The 13,717-nt window shown below is 42.0% G+C and overlaps 1 protein-coding gene across 2 annotated transcripts in view; it reads right to left on the reverse strand.

Annotated features, from left to right (window-relative positions):
- Positions 1-9,693: 9,693 nt before the first annotated feature.
- The window catches only part of GFI1B (growth factor independent 1B transcriptional repressor), a 54,085-nt gene continuing 50,061 nt past the window's right edge, over positions 9,694-13,717 (reverse strand). For both annotated transcript variants that reach the window (XM_089675081.1, XM_089675082.1), the window contains one exon: positions 9,694-10,936. In XM_089675081.1, the coding sequence (XP_089531207.1) occupies positions 10,758-10,936 (179 nt within the window). In that variant the 3' untranslated portion in view covers positions 9,694-10,757. The remainder of the gene's footprint in view (positions 10,937-13,717) is intronic.

Here is a 13,717-nt window from a genome sequence, read left to right on the forward strand (position 1 = left end):
TCCCAGTTGAAAACTCACCAGGAGTGTATCAAACAAGTCTTGGCAGCCTTAGCGGCTGTGGGCTTGTAGTTTTCAATGAAGTACCATGGCGCTGTGGAGCACTGTGTTAGTTCATTGAAGCTTCCAGTCAGTATATCTGCTTGTTTGTACATCCCGTACGCCAAGGAGATATTCTGACAGGTCTGCAGGAGACCTGCATGGCATCGGCAATCTACTGATTGCTGGTACAATGCTCTCCAGGCTCCTGTAGACAAAAATAATAAATGCACATTTTTTTACTTGCAAAAAAAATGTGCATTTATTATTTTTGTCTAAAAGGTGAACTTAACCTTTAACTCTAAACTGGTGAGCTGTAAAGGCTTTTAAAACATCTCCTATGGGGATTTTTGGGCACCATAGTTTTTGGCAATATCACAGGCGCATGCAATTTTAAGACATGGAATGTTTGTTAGCTATTTACTTATACAACCTCATACTTTATATTTTAAAATATTATATTTTCATATTTTTTATTTTATATTTTGAATGTAAAAAGAATTGGCGGCAATTAAAAGTTTTGCAAACAGAACGGAGTGGGATCCCTCCCCATTCATACCAAGCCCTTCAGGTCTGATATGGATTTTTAGGTGAACCCCCATGCCAAAATTTTTTTTTAAGTGGCATCGGGGTCCCCCCCAAAATCCATACCAGACACTTATCCGAGTATGCAACCCAGCAGGTCAGGAAAGGGAGGGGGACGAGCGAGCAACCCCCCACCCCCTGAACCATACCAGGCCACATGCCCTTAACATGAGGGGGGGTTTAGGGCCCCCTCCCCCCCAAAGCACCTTGTCCCTAAGTTGATGGGCACAAGGGCCTCTTCCCCACAACCATGGCCGGTGATTGTGGGGGTCTGCTGGTGGGGGGCTTATTGGAACCTGGAAGCCCCCAGATCCCGCCCCCCCCATGTGAATGAGTATGGGGTACATGGTACTGCTACTCATTCACACAAAAAAAGTGTAGTATAAAAACTTACAGTAGACAGACTTTGACAAGTTCTTTATTTTAAAAAAATGGCCCCCAAAGTAGATCCAACGTCAATCGTAATGCCCACTGCCACCGCCAAAAAATGAAAAATAAAAGGCACCGCTCTCGACACTTGCTTCCAGCCATCTAACAGCTGTGCCGGCCTGACGTCAACCGGATAACCCCACCCCTTGTGACACTATTGTGTGCTTGACCTGTGGTCAAGTGCATTCCTTTGGCCAATCACAATGCACTGTCAGACTGCAGTGCATTGTGGGGTGTGGTGGGTGGACAGCCCGCCGAACACCCTTACCATTCATGTGTTTGCCGAACACATGGACAACCTATGTTTGAGTCGAATCCATCAAACCCAATAGTACTCTTGATACACTATAATGGCAAAAGTATTGTGACACCCCTCCAAATCATTGGATTCAGGTGTTCCATTTACTGCCATGGACACAGGTGTATAAAATCAAGCACCTAGGCATGCAGACTGCTTCTACAAACATTTGTGAAAGAATGGGTCGCTCTCAGGAGCTCAGTGAATTCAAGCGTGGTACCGTGATAGGTTGCCACCTGTGCAATAAGTCCATCCGTGAAATTTCCTTGCTACTATATATTCCATAATCAACTGTTAGTGTATTATAACAAAGTGGAAGCAACTGGGAACAACAGCAACTCAGCCACGAAGTGGTAGACCATGTATAACGACAGAGTGGGGTCAGCGCATGCTAAAACTCACAGTGCGCAGAAGTTGCTAACTGTCTGCAGAGTCAATAGCTAAAGACCTCCAAACTTCATGTGGCCTTCAAATTAGCACAACAGTGAGTAGAGACCTTCATGGAATGGGTTTCCATGGCTGAGCGCCTGCATCCAAGCCTTCTATCACCAAGTGCAATGCAAAGCGTCAGATGTAGTGGTGTAACGTACGCCACCACTGGACTCTAGAGCAGTGGAGGCATGCTCTCTGGAGTGAGGAATCATGCTTCTCTGTCTGGTAATCCTAAGGACATGTCTAGTTTGGCAGCTGCCAGGAGAACGGTACCTGCCTGACTGCATTGTGCCAAGTGTAAAGTTTAGTAGAGGGGGATTATGGCGTGGGGTTGTTTTTCAGGGGTTGGGCTTGGCCCCTTAGTTCCAGTGAAAGTGAAGGGAACTCTTAAGGTGTCAGCATACCAAGACATTTTTGACAATTTCATGCTCCTAACTTTGTGGGAACAGTTTGGGGATGGCCCCTTCCTGTTCTAACATGACTGCACACCAGTGCACAAAGCAAGGTCCATAAAGACATGGATGAGTGACTTTGGGGTGGAGTAATCTAACTGGCCTGCACAGAGTCCTGATAGAACACCTTTGGGATTAATTAGAGAGGCCTCAGTGCCTGACCTCACAAATGCGCTTCTGGAAGAATGGTCAAACATTCCCATAGACACTCCTAAACCTTGTGGACAGCATTTACAGAAGAGTTGAAGCTGTTATAGCTGCAAAGGGCGGGCCAACTCAATATTGAACCCTATGGACTAAGACTGGGATGCCATTAAAGTTCATGTGTGTGAACCAGGCCAACCAATACTTTTGGCAATATAGTGTATGTTTTTACTCTCAGACCTTTCAACATTTTTGTTCCCCTGAACCTGTTCTATCTTATCAATATGGGCAGCACAGTGGCTAAATGGTTAGCTCTTCCACCTGGCAGTACTAGGGTTGTTAGTTCAAATCCCAACCATGGCACCACCTGCCTGGAGTTTGCATGTTTTCCCTGTGCCTGTGTGGGGTTCCTCCCACACTCCAAAGACATGCTGGTAGGTTAATTGGATCTAAATTGGCCCTAGTATGTGTATGTATAGGGACCTTAGATTGTACACCCCTTAAGGGTTAGGGACTGATGTGAATGTACAAAATATATGTAAAGCACTGCATAAATTGATGGTGCTATATAAGTACCAAATAAATAATAATATCTTTTTGTAGGTGAGGTCTCCAGAACTGGACACAGTATTGTAAATGAGGCTAAAAAAACTTCAGTGCAGGAGCCATGACCATGACATGGCACTCTGCGTTCCATGGCATATTTTGTGTCCTGAATGCAGAGCGTCCATATGCATGCACAAGTGACCTCATCAGCTATTGTCAATGTGAATATCTCTTAAATAGTGCACGTTAAGGAGATATTCATTGTACCTACAGGTAAGCTGACCTGCAAGTACAAGTAGTATAACGCCTTTACTACCACTTTAATTCTTCTTAGTCAGTGTAAGTGGGGGCAGAGAGATATTTCCATTGCCTACAAACTTTCTGATAAATCAATCTGTCAATCTTTTTTATCTTAGAAGGTTGAGAAGTATGCTCTATTAAAAAAAAAAAGTTCTTTGTTCTTTATAACTCAAGCCCAGCCTTTCCTAGTAGATGCGTGATACATGAAGGCTGGAGTCTCTCTTCCCCAGGAGTTAACAGGAATGACTGATTTAATGATTCTTCTTCTAACAGGAAGAATCTGATCTGCAAAGCAAATGAAAAGGAGGTTGTATAGGCCAGATAGAATGACTCTATTCATCCTTTCCAACAATGCAAATCTGAGACTGGGAAACAGTAATCTGTTACACAACGCAAGAGGGCATCATAAAAAACAAATGAAGGGTTTTACTGAGCCCCAGAAACCTGCAAATGCACATCACCTGCTGGGATAATAACTACTAATAAAACATTCAAAATCAGTTTTATTCAACCTTGCACTGCAAGTCTTGAAAGCCTTGAAATCTGCCTTCTATGACACATTGCAGGTCTCTTATTCCTAAAACGAAACATGCCATACGAAAAAGGCAGGGGATGTTTCTGAAGATGCTAGATTCCTGGCTGTGATGCTGAGCCATTGGCTTTATTATGTCCTGAGTCTCTAACCAGTGCGCAGATTAGGAAACTCAAAATTAAGTCATAAACCCTTAATCTCTATACTTATTCCAAGTCAGTTGCACAAATGTACTGAAGCCAGAGGGCCAGCATGACAGCCAGCTAAGTCAGCAGTGGCAGAATTACTGGGATTGGCTTGCCCAATGATCAGGGTGAAGATGCAGAACTGAGGTACTCTGCTCCACTGTAATACAGGACGTATAGTGCCTTGAAAAAGCGTACCCCCTTGAAATTTTCCACATTTTGTCTTGTTATGACCAAACACGTAAATGTATTTTATTGGGATTTTATGTGATAGGCCAACACAAAGTGGCACATAATTGTGAAGTGGAAGGAAAATGATAAATGGTTTTCAAAATTTTTTACAAATAAATATCTAAAAAGTGTGGCGTGCATTTTTATGCCCCCCTGAGAACCACCTTTGCTGCAATTACATCTGCAAGTCTTTTTGGGTATGTCTCCACCAGCTTTGCACGTCTAGAGAGTAAAATTTTTGCCCATTCTTCTTTGCAAAATAGCTCAAACTCCGTCAGATTGGATGGAGAGTGTCTGTGAACAGAAATTTTCAAGCCACAGATTCTCAATTGGATTTTGGTCTGGACTTTGACTGGGCCATTGTAACACATGAATATGCTTTGATCTAAACCATTCTATTGCAGCTCTGGCTGTATGTTTAGGGCCGTTGTCCTGCTGGAAGGTGAATCTTCACCCCAGACTCAAGTCTTTTGCAGACTCTAACAGGTTTTCTTCTACGATTGCCCTGTATTTGGCTCCCTCCATCTTCCCATCAACTCTGACCAGCTTCTCTGTCCCTGCTGAAGAAAAGCATCCCTACAACATGATGCTGTCACCTATTACCTCACCAAAAAATGATCCACCTGGAGGCAAGAGACCACCAAGATCACCAAGGCATGGAATCAGGGGCGGACTGACCATTCGAGCACTCGGGTACTACCCAAGGGCCCGGGGTCAGTAGGGGGCCCCATGTAATGCCCCTGGTACCTTTTTTATAGGCTTTTTTGAGTGTGGGCAAGGACACAGGGGCCCCATGATCCCCTATTGCCCGGGGGCCCCATGAGTTGTCAGTCCACCCCTGCGTGGCATATCATGCATGCAGCCCTGTTGAAGGGAAATTCCATGCCTTCTTCTTTCCTCTGAAGTGGTGAAGACCTTTGACAGGGTTTACTTACCCTCATATCTATAGGTTTAGATCTCCATATACTAACGTGAATACTGTCACTGTATTCTACCCCCTCCACTAACGTCAATGGATAAATGGGTTCTCTCAGACCCTGTTTCCCATGTATAAAGAAGCAAGACAGGGCTGCCTTTTGTCACCCTTTATATTCATGTTGACTCTAGAACCGCTGTTTTTTAGGGCTAATCCTAACATATCTGGTATAGAACCACCATCACAAGATTGCAGCATACGCTGACAACCTTCTGTTCTTTTTTTCACTCTGAATTTATGCAAAACCTTCCATTTAAATGAACTTATTACTCCATTAAATATCTGGGTATCAACCTTCCCCAGGAACTCTCTCAAACCTTTACTCCCCCCCTTCCCCCCACTTTTACATAGAATCTGACAGGACCTTCAGACATGTTCTCAGAAAATCTTCTCATTGATGGGTAATGTAAAACTGAACATATCACCATGACTTCTTTACCCACTACAAACTCTTCCTATACATATTGCACATTATTGTTACAATTTTGGGAACATTTCTCTGGGCCAATAAACCTGCCTGATTAAAACACAATATGGCAGTATGGTAGGAACGAAAACTCCAAACTCTGTTTCTGCGGAACCAGCCATATCCCATGTTCCTCTCTCTGCTCTTCCTTGGTGGATGGACCCTCTGACTCCAGCTTTGAAGTTTTAACCCATGATTTAACACACCTGGAAGATTGCCCAGAGAGCTTTCCTGAATGTATGCCTTTCTCCTCACCCCTATCCTTTTCCCCCAACTGACACTAGCAATGGGACTTTATTTGTCCCACTAATATCAATGATGGGGCCCTATTCCATCCACTAACATCAATGATTGGCCAATATTCCTTCCAGTGATAGCAATGATGGGGCACTACTCCTCCTACAACTGACCACAGGCACTATGCAACTGAACACCACACCTGAGACCTTGTTTACTCTCACTAATGTTGGGCCTGAGACTTTTTCTACCCCTGCTGGCCACAATACGGTCCCCCTACAGTCTGAAGGATAGTAAACTGGCCCTTTGTTTGGAAAGTTTGGAGACCCCTGCTCTAAATAAATTGTTTTATTTAAGAAAAAAAATATGTAAAAATAAAGTGAGTTGTGAATTTACTTTAACCTTATTAAAAAGTCCTGTGTTTGTACAAGCTAGTATTAGTTGATGCAACAGCCACTTGTAGTTTCCATTAGAAGCCCTTGTGGCAGGGTGACCACGCAGAAACACAACTGAGAGACAAGGAGAGCGTGTTGTTACCCTCTAACAGGAAGTGCCTGAACATGGACTTTCATGGCAGGATCACCAGGTATTATTTAAATAAAAGCTGCAAGTTTAGAAATATTCAATATAACTTTATAATGTTACAGCTGGATTTAGGGTGTTACTTTGGAGCAGTCCCCTGCATACCCCCACCCCCCTGTGACAGTGGACGGGCGATGCTCTCCCGACACCTGGTGTCACATTTTAAAAATGGTGCAGCTGTGCAGGGCTCTGTTTCTGTGAATGAATAAACTACAAATCCCATCTTCCACTGCAGCAGACAGCATGTAGCTCTCAATGAACTGTGAGGGCGCCGGTGAGTGTTCTCGTGGTTCATTGATTCTTCATTCACTTTGGTAACTGTCTACCCATATGGAGGTACAGGCAGACAGTTGTACTGAGTGTCTCCAGGAGCCTAACATTGCACCCATGATCCACAGCCTTTAAAGTTTAAAAGATTATACTAATTGGGTTTGCATGTACTTTTATGGCTTATTAATGAGATTCTTCCATTAGCCCAGTTGTGACTGGTTCTCTAGTTTAAAAAAAAACTACATCAATAAATGTGCAAGAGTGACCTATTATTGCTGTCACTGATTGGAAAGTCTACAAGAAAAAGATTGTAAGAGTCCATTACATGATACTGTAAATTTAATTCAAACAGTATAATACAATAAAATATGTAAATTGTAAACAAATTATTATTACATGTGATATAAATGACACTGAAAGCTCCATATAAACATAAATATAGTCATACAAATTAGCCCTTTAAGTATTTACATTAAGGCAGTGAATAAAATTTAAAGTCGACCTATCACGAGCTTGGACAATATAATCTAAGCATATAATTAAAAAAATGCAGAGAAAGATTATTTGTTTAGTGAAATGTCAAAATGATCTGTCCCTTAGGAGATACAGGGAGCTGAAGTTACATGATTAGTTAAAAGTCAAACCTGACCCCAACTTGTCCAGCCTTAAGGGCCAATAGACTTGGTAGGAGGCAGCACCAAGCTGACCTTTTGCAGGAAAAGTGTATATAATTTAATTTATCTGTATCTTTGTATATATTCATATTAAAATATGATATACAGTATCATATATAAATATAATTAAGGATAGTGATTGAATTAAGACATTTATTATCACATACAGTCATGGCCAAAAATATTATCACCCCTGTATTTATGTCAGATAATGCACTACTTCTCCCAGAAAATTATTGTAATTACAAATGTTTAGGCATTCTCATGATTATTTCTTTTGTTTGTATTGGTATGACACAAAAAAAGTAGAGAAACAAAAAGCCAGATCTGACACATTCCACACAAAACCCCAAAAATGAACTGGACAATATTATTGGCACCCTCAATTTAATATTTGGTAGCACACCCCTTGGAAAAAATAACTGAAATCAATCGCTTCCTGTAACCATCAATGAGTTTCTTCCACCACTCTACTGGAATTTTGGACAATTCTTCTTTCAACAACTGCTCCAGGTCTCTCAGATTGGAAGGGTTCCTTTGCCCAACTGCTGTTTTGAGATCTTTCCACAGGTGCTCTACTGGATTGAGATCTGGACTCATTGCTGGTCAGTTCAATAATCCCCGGTGCTTTGTCTGAAACTATTTTTGAGTGCTTTTTCACACGTTCTTTGGATCAATGTCCTTCTGTAAGACCCATGACCTCTGACGAAGACCCAAATTTCTGACACTGGGCCCTACATTGCATCCCAGAATTCTTTGATAGTCTTCAGATTTCATAATGCCATGCAGGCAGTCAAAACATCTAGTGCCTGAAGCAGCAAAGCAACCCCAAAACATCAGGGAACCTCCACCATGTTTTACTGTAGGGACTGTATTGTTTTCTTTAAAAAAAAATTCCTGAAAACAGAAGAATGATGGGCTTTGCCAAAAAGCTGTAATTTTGTTTCGTCTGTCCACAGCACATTCTCCCAAAAGGATTTTGGCTTCCTCAGGTAAGTTTTGACAAACTCCAATCTGGCTTTTTTAGGTTTCTGTGTCAGCCGTGGGGTCCTCCTATGTCTCCTACCATAGTGTCCCCTTTCTTCCCAGATGGTGAGGTATAGTGCGAGCTGACACAGCTGTACCCTGTGCCTGAAGGTCAGCTTGAATGTGTCTGGAAGTTGATCGAGGTTCTTTATCCACCATTGGAACAATCCTTCGTTGCACTCTTTGATCAATTTTTCTCTTTCATCCACGTTCAGGGAGATTAGCTACAGTGTCATGGGCTGTAAACTTCTTGACAATGTTGTGCACAGTGGACACAGGAACATTAAGATTTGTGAATTAATACAGGTGAGTTTAATTGCAAATTACAGGAGCATCACAAACATGGATTGCAATTATTTCTTACAATTTTGGGGTTTTGAGTGGAATATGTCAGATTTGGCTTGTCCACTTTTTTTGTGTCATACCAATACAAACAAAATAAATAAAAATGAGAATGTCTAAACATTTGCAATTGCAACAATTTTCTGGGCGAAGTGATGCATTATCTAAAAAAATTCAGGATTGTCAATATTTTTGGCCATGACTGTATTTGTTGGGATCCTTTTTAAACGTTTACTGGCCATTTGAACCTGTGTGTGCCACCTTGTGTGTCTTTACCAAGGCCAAAAATTTCAGGGTATGGAAACCTTTGATCAGGGCCATTTGGGTGATTTCTGTTATTATTATGATTTAAAAAGGAGCCAAACAACTATGTGATAATAAATGGCTTCATATGATTACTATCCTTAGATCAGTCATATTTTCAACATCAATGCCAACATTTTACAATTTCTGCCAGGGTATGCAAATTTCTGAGCATAATTATATGTAACTGAAGGAAGTGGATAGAAGGAGGGAGTGCCTTAGGAGGTCACGTGCAAATTATATCACTTCCGATTATAAGCTGGAACTGCGGCCACATTGTTTCCTAAAACTTGCATAGAGTCCAGAAGAGTAACTGTATCTGTGAGGCCGTGGTGTCCAGGGCTGTCTTATCACACAGGCACCTTGCATCCCCCCTCACCCTAACAAGGGGAATCACATGTGGTCAGAGTGAGCCATCAGTGCAGGGGGTGGAGGAAATAACTGGAACCGATTTTCTATGTGGCTGCAGCAGCTGAAAGCCAGCATGTCCTTCTCCCACTTGCCGGCTTTCAGCTGCTGCAAGGAGTGCCACAAAATATTGGTCCTAGTCATTTACCCTATCCACAGCACTGATCACTCCCTCTTTTAGATCCCTCCTGCTGCCTGGGTCCCCCTGTGTGCCCCCCCCCCCCCCCCCCAATGCTGCTTGATTCTCTGCTCTCCCACCAGCAGCTGCAGGCAAACAGAGAGATCTACTGCATGGAGAGTGGGGGAAGGGGGTTGTAAATATGTAATTACTGGCCCATTCCTTTTCTGAATGAACACAGTGATAGATCTGAACTGATCACTCACTGTGCTCATTCATAACGGAAGTATAGTAAACCGTGTTTACTATGCGTCAGTTTATGAATGAACAGGAGCCTCTGTCTCCTGTTCATTCATCTTCAGTGCAGCTAAGGCTGCAGAAGGAACTTGGGAATGTATTTCCTCAGTCCCTTTCTCTGTCTCAAAAGTGAGACTTCAGGGGTCTGTTTATACCCCTGGTATCTCACCAAAGACCCCCTAACAGCGTTGTGCAAAAAGGTAAAAAAATATTTGTAAAAAGATAATTAAAACATTATAAAAAAAATATAATCAGACTAAACAGGCATAATTTAGCCACACCCACTGTTTGCTGCAGCACACTACATGCACCACAGGTCACCATCTCCCTGGTAAGTGCCCAGCATGCATTATTTTGCCCAGGGGACCATGATGCTATTAAGATGGCACTTGTGGTTTCAGGAAGAAAATCAAAATTTTACAGCTGTCAACAAAAAAGACATAGGGGTAAATTTCCCCATGGGGAAACTTGTTTCTGTAAAAACCTGCAAAGATGGAATTTCAGCTCATTTTAAAGATACAACATTCTCATTTCCTGTATATCTGGGGCAGAAAGTAGAACCTGACAGAACCTGAAATCTCTTCAGTTGGAACACAGGTAGGAAGTAGAACCTGACTAACAATAGAACTTGTCAACATTCCTTACTCTGTCAAAAACTAGAACAAAACTTTTGACACCATATACTTTAACTAGATGAAAAATCCAGGAAGGGAGTAGGACCCCTCTATTAATAGATTGGGTGGGTGGAGAACTTCTCTGCAGAGATCTCCTTGTTGGTGTTTCCAAAGGAAAAAAGCAGAACTGGTTGATTCATCTCTTCTGATCACAGGTGAAGAATCAGTTGAGGATGGTGTCCCTGTATACTCAGATTGGAGCTGCTGTTAAAAGTCATTTTAATCCGTGTTGGTTTTCTCTGTGTCTGCGAAGGTCCACTTTGCGTTGAAAGCCTTTACCGCACAAATCACAGGTGAACGGTTTGAAACCTGTGTGCTTACGGCTGTGTGTGATGAGGTTGGAGCTCTGACTGAATGCTTTTCCGCAGACCTGGCATTTGTGTGGCTTTTCTCCTAGAAACATAATAAGGAAAAGGAGCCTTTAATCATCTGTTTCTGAAATATGGTAATCCCCCGCAGCCTTACTCCAGCTCTACTGACATGAAGATGCAAGAGAATAGTTATAAGTAGCTTACGTGCTGGTAAAGGGTGCCCTCCAAGCTGGCAGTCATCTACACTTCTCAGTCTAGCACCTGGTGGAGGGACTGTGGTCAACGCGGCACATCCCTACATATTTAGTGGGAGCGTCCCGAGATATGTCCATTCTGGATGGACATCAACTCATCCTGGATTTTGATATTCCTGACTCACTGATTCACTTTTTGCTACATTCTCCTCTCAGACATTATATGACGTGCGTTTTGCCCTACCTCCTCAACGCAGCCAGATGCCTAATCCCAGCCTATTGGAAGAAACCCCAGATCCCTAGTTGGACAGACAGGGTGTGATTGGTGACCAATAGAATGGAAGTGGAAGAATGGATGGCCAAATGCAAGGATAAATATTAAAGGTTTTACTCCATTTGGGCTACTTAGATCCACTATAGTTCCGGGTTACTTGGGACTTACCCCCCCCCCATACACACCTGCCCGCATTCCCTCCATCATGCGCTATTCTAGCAGAGCTTGTCAAATGAGTTATCCGAGGCCCTGAGGCTAACTACTGCCTTAAACAGAGAGGATTCTAGGTTTATTCTTAATATTGCTGGATCTGCATCCTGTCTGTAATTGTTTTTGTTAGTCTAGTTTTTCTGGTAGGTTTTGTTCGTCCTCTTTTCCCTCCTAATGACTGGGTGACCAATACTTCAGTGCAATGGTAGCACAGGCCCCACAGCCTCATCCAGGCTCACTACTGTAGCTTTGTGAGTAAGCGATAGGGTCCCACCCCTAATAGGCTTGGACGAGCATAGGGTATGCGATATGTCCTCCTATACCTCATTGTAATATTTATATCTTTTCCACCCAGTTTATTTTTTTTTTCTTCACGAGGGAACCATTTCTTGTGATAATACCTCTTTTAGGTGCTTTTAAAGCACACACCTGTACTATTTGAGACCCAGAGACATGGCGGCCATGTATGATCTCTTGAATTCTTTATACGGTATGCTAATGACTAATGTTAACTATGAACTGTTGAAAGTGCCTTACTGCACACCCCTCGATGGCTTCCTCTTTTTATGCGTGCTGTTGCAAGAAATTGTTTTATATAAATAAAGAATAGATAGATAGATAGATAGATAGATAGATAGATAGATAGATAGATAACTTATGCTGACAGGACCATGTGTGGTTCGAATGTCCATTGAGCCAGCAGGAATCGGTCAAACAGCAAGCAGTGTATGGCCATCTTTAAGCCCTGTGTAAGCTTCAACTCTTGAATGAAGTCTTATGAAGTTCTGCCATGTCAGCTGCCTGACTTTACTCTCTGTGTACTCAAGGGCTGGAAAAAAGCATGTGAGGTTGGGGAGTTGACAAGGCAGCAACAGTCATATGGCAGGGGACCTCTGGTACATGTTGAACTTTCAGACTAAGATATGGCAAGTGGAATAAAATAATAGGACCCAGGAACCTATTGAAGGATTAAAGTGAAACCTTTAAATATTGTTTAGAGAAGAGTGCATATAATGTTTCTAATGAACATTGCGCAGGTTAATTTATTAATTTAAAGTGTACTATCAGACATATTTCAAACTACAATATGAAATCTACTGCTTGTCTGTACTGTACATTTTTTGACATTGTACAATTTTTAACACTTGTGTATCTGTAGATCTATCTTTGTCTATTTTGTACAAGTGGAAAACTTTATTTAATAAAATTACCTTTTAAAAAGAAAGTGAAACCCCAACAATTTTTTTTGTTCAAGTGGAGTTCGGAAGGGTTAAAACCCTTAAAATCAGGTTTTGATAGCCATCTGTTTGACCAAGAAGATATTCATCCTGTCCCAGTGGCCATTGCCAACAGGAGCATAAACCAAAGCTGGTGTAATGACAGAGGGTCTAACTCTTCCCCACTATGTCCAAAACAATAACTGGCTGTAGTTTCTCAATAAAATTATTTCACTAATAAAGTGTATACACCGCTCAGTGTTGATGTCATCGCTACTTGTCAAGGTGATATCAGGTTTTGCAAAAGGTGTCCGGAGTTCAGCTTTAATGCATACTTCAATTCTAATTATGTACAACAGTCATGGCATAATTCTAGCTATGCACACTAATTGTTCAGAGCAGGGGAGAACTGGGTGGGGATTTGCTCATCCGCCCAGTACTAATAAGATATCTTGGTTTGATGGCCCTCAGTGAAGATACTTCAACATTCAGATAATAATGAGAGTGGACCCGCAGTCAGGAACAGATGATGGACATTATTTAGCTACTTGCTCCCTGTCCAGGCCTACAGTCACACCATCTGGCAGAGTTGGCCTTCATCACAATCTTCGTTTGCAGCTCTAAGATGTCATGTGGTCAAATACCAAGAGCCACAAAGTAAGCTGATGCCGGAAGATGTGAAAACGTATGTCACAATAAACTACATCCTTTATGAACACCAACACCAATCAATAAGTTGCCATGGTATATTATGCAGGGTTTACTTTCTTCAGCCCACAGAATTCTATCCCTAGTACTAAAGGAAGAGTTTGTTGTGTTTGCTTCATAAGCTTATCCCTGGTTTAGAAGTTATACAGAAATTAATTCCCCACTCTGGTCATCTTGCAGCAGGATTAGCATTAGCATTGTACATGTTTCTGCAGTCATTGGAACCATGATCAATCTGCAAGTGATCAAGGGAAAATTGT

The sequence above is a fragment of the Staurois parvus genome, unplaced genomic scaffold (genome assembly GCF_062004578.1).
Source record: "Staurois parvus isolate SC_StPar_1 unplaced genomic scaffold, SC_StPar_1.0 ptg000154l, whole genome shotgun sequence".
Lineage (NCBI taxonomy): Eukaryota > Metazoa > Chordata > Amphibia > Anura > Ranidae > Staurois > Staurois parvus.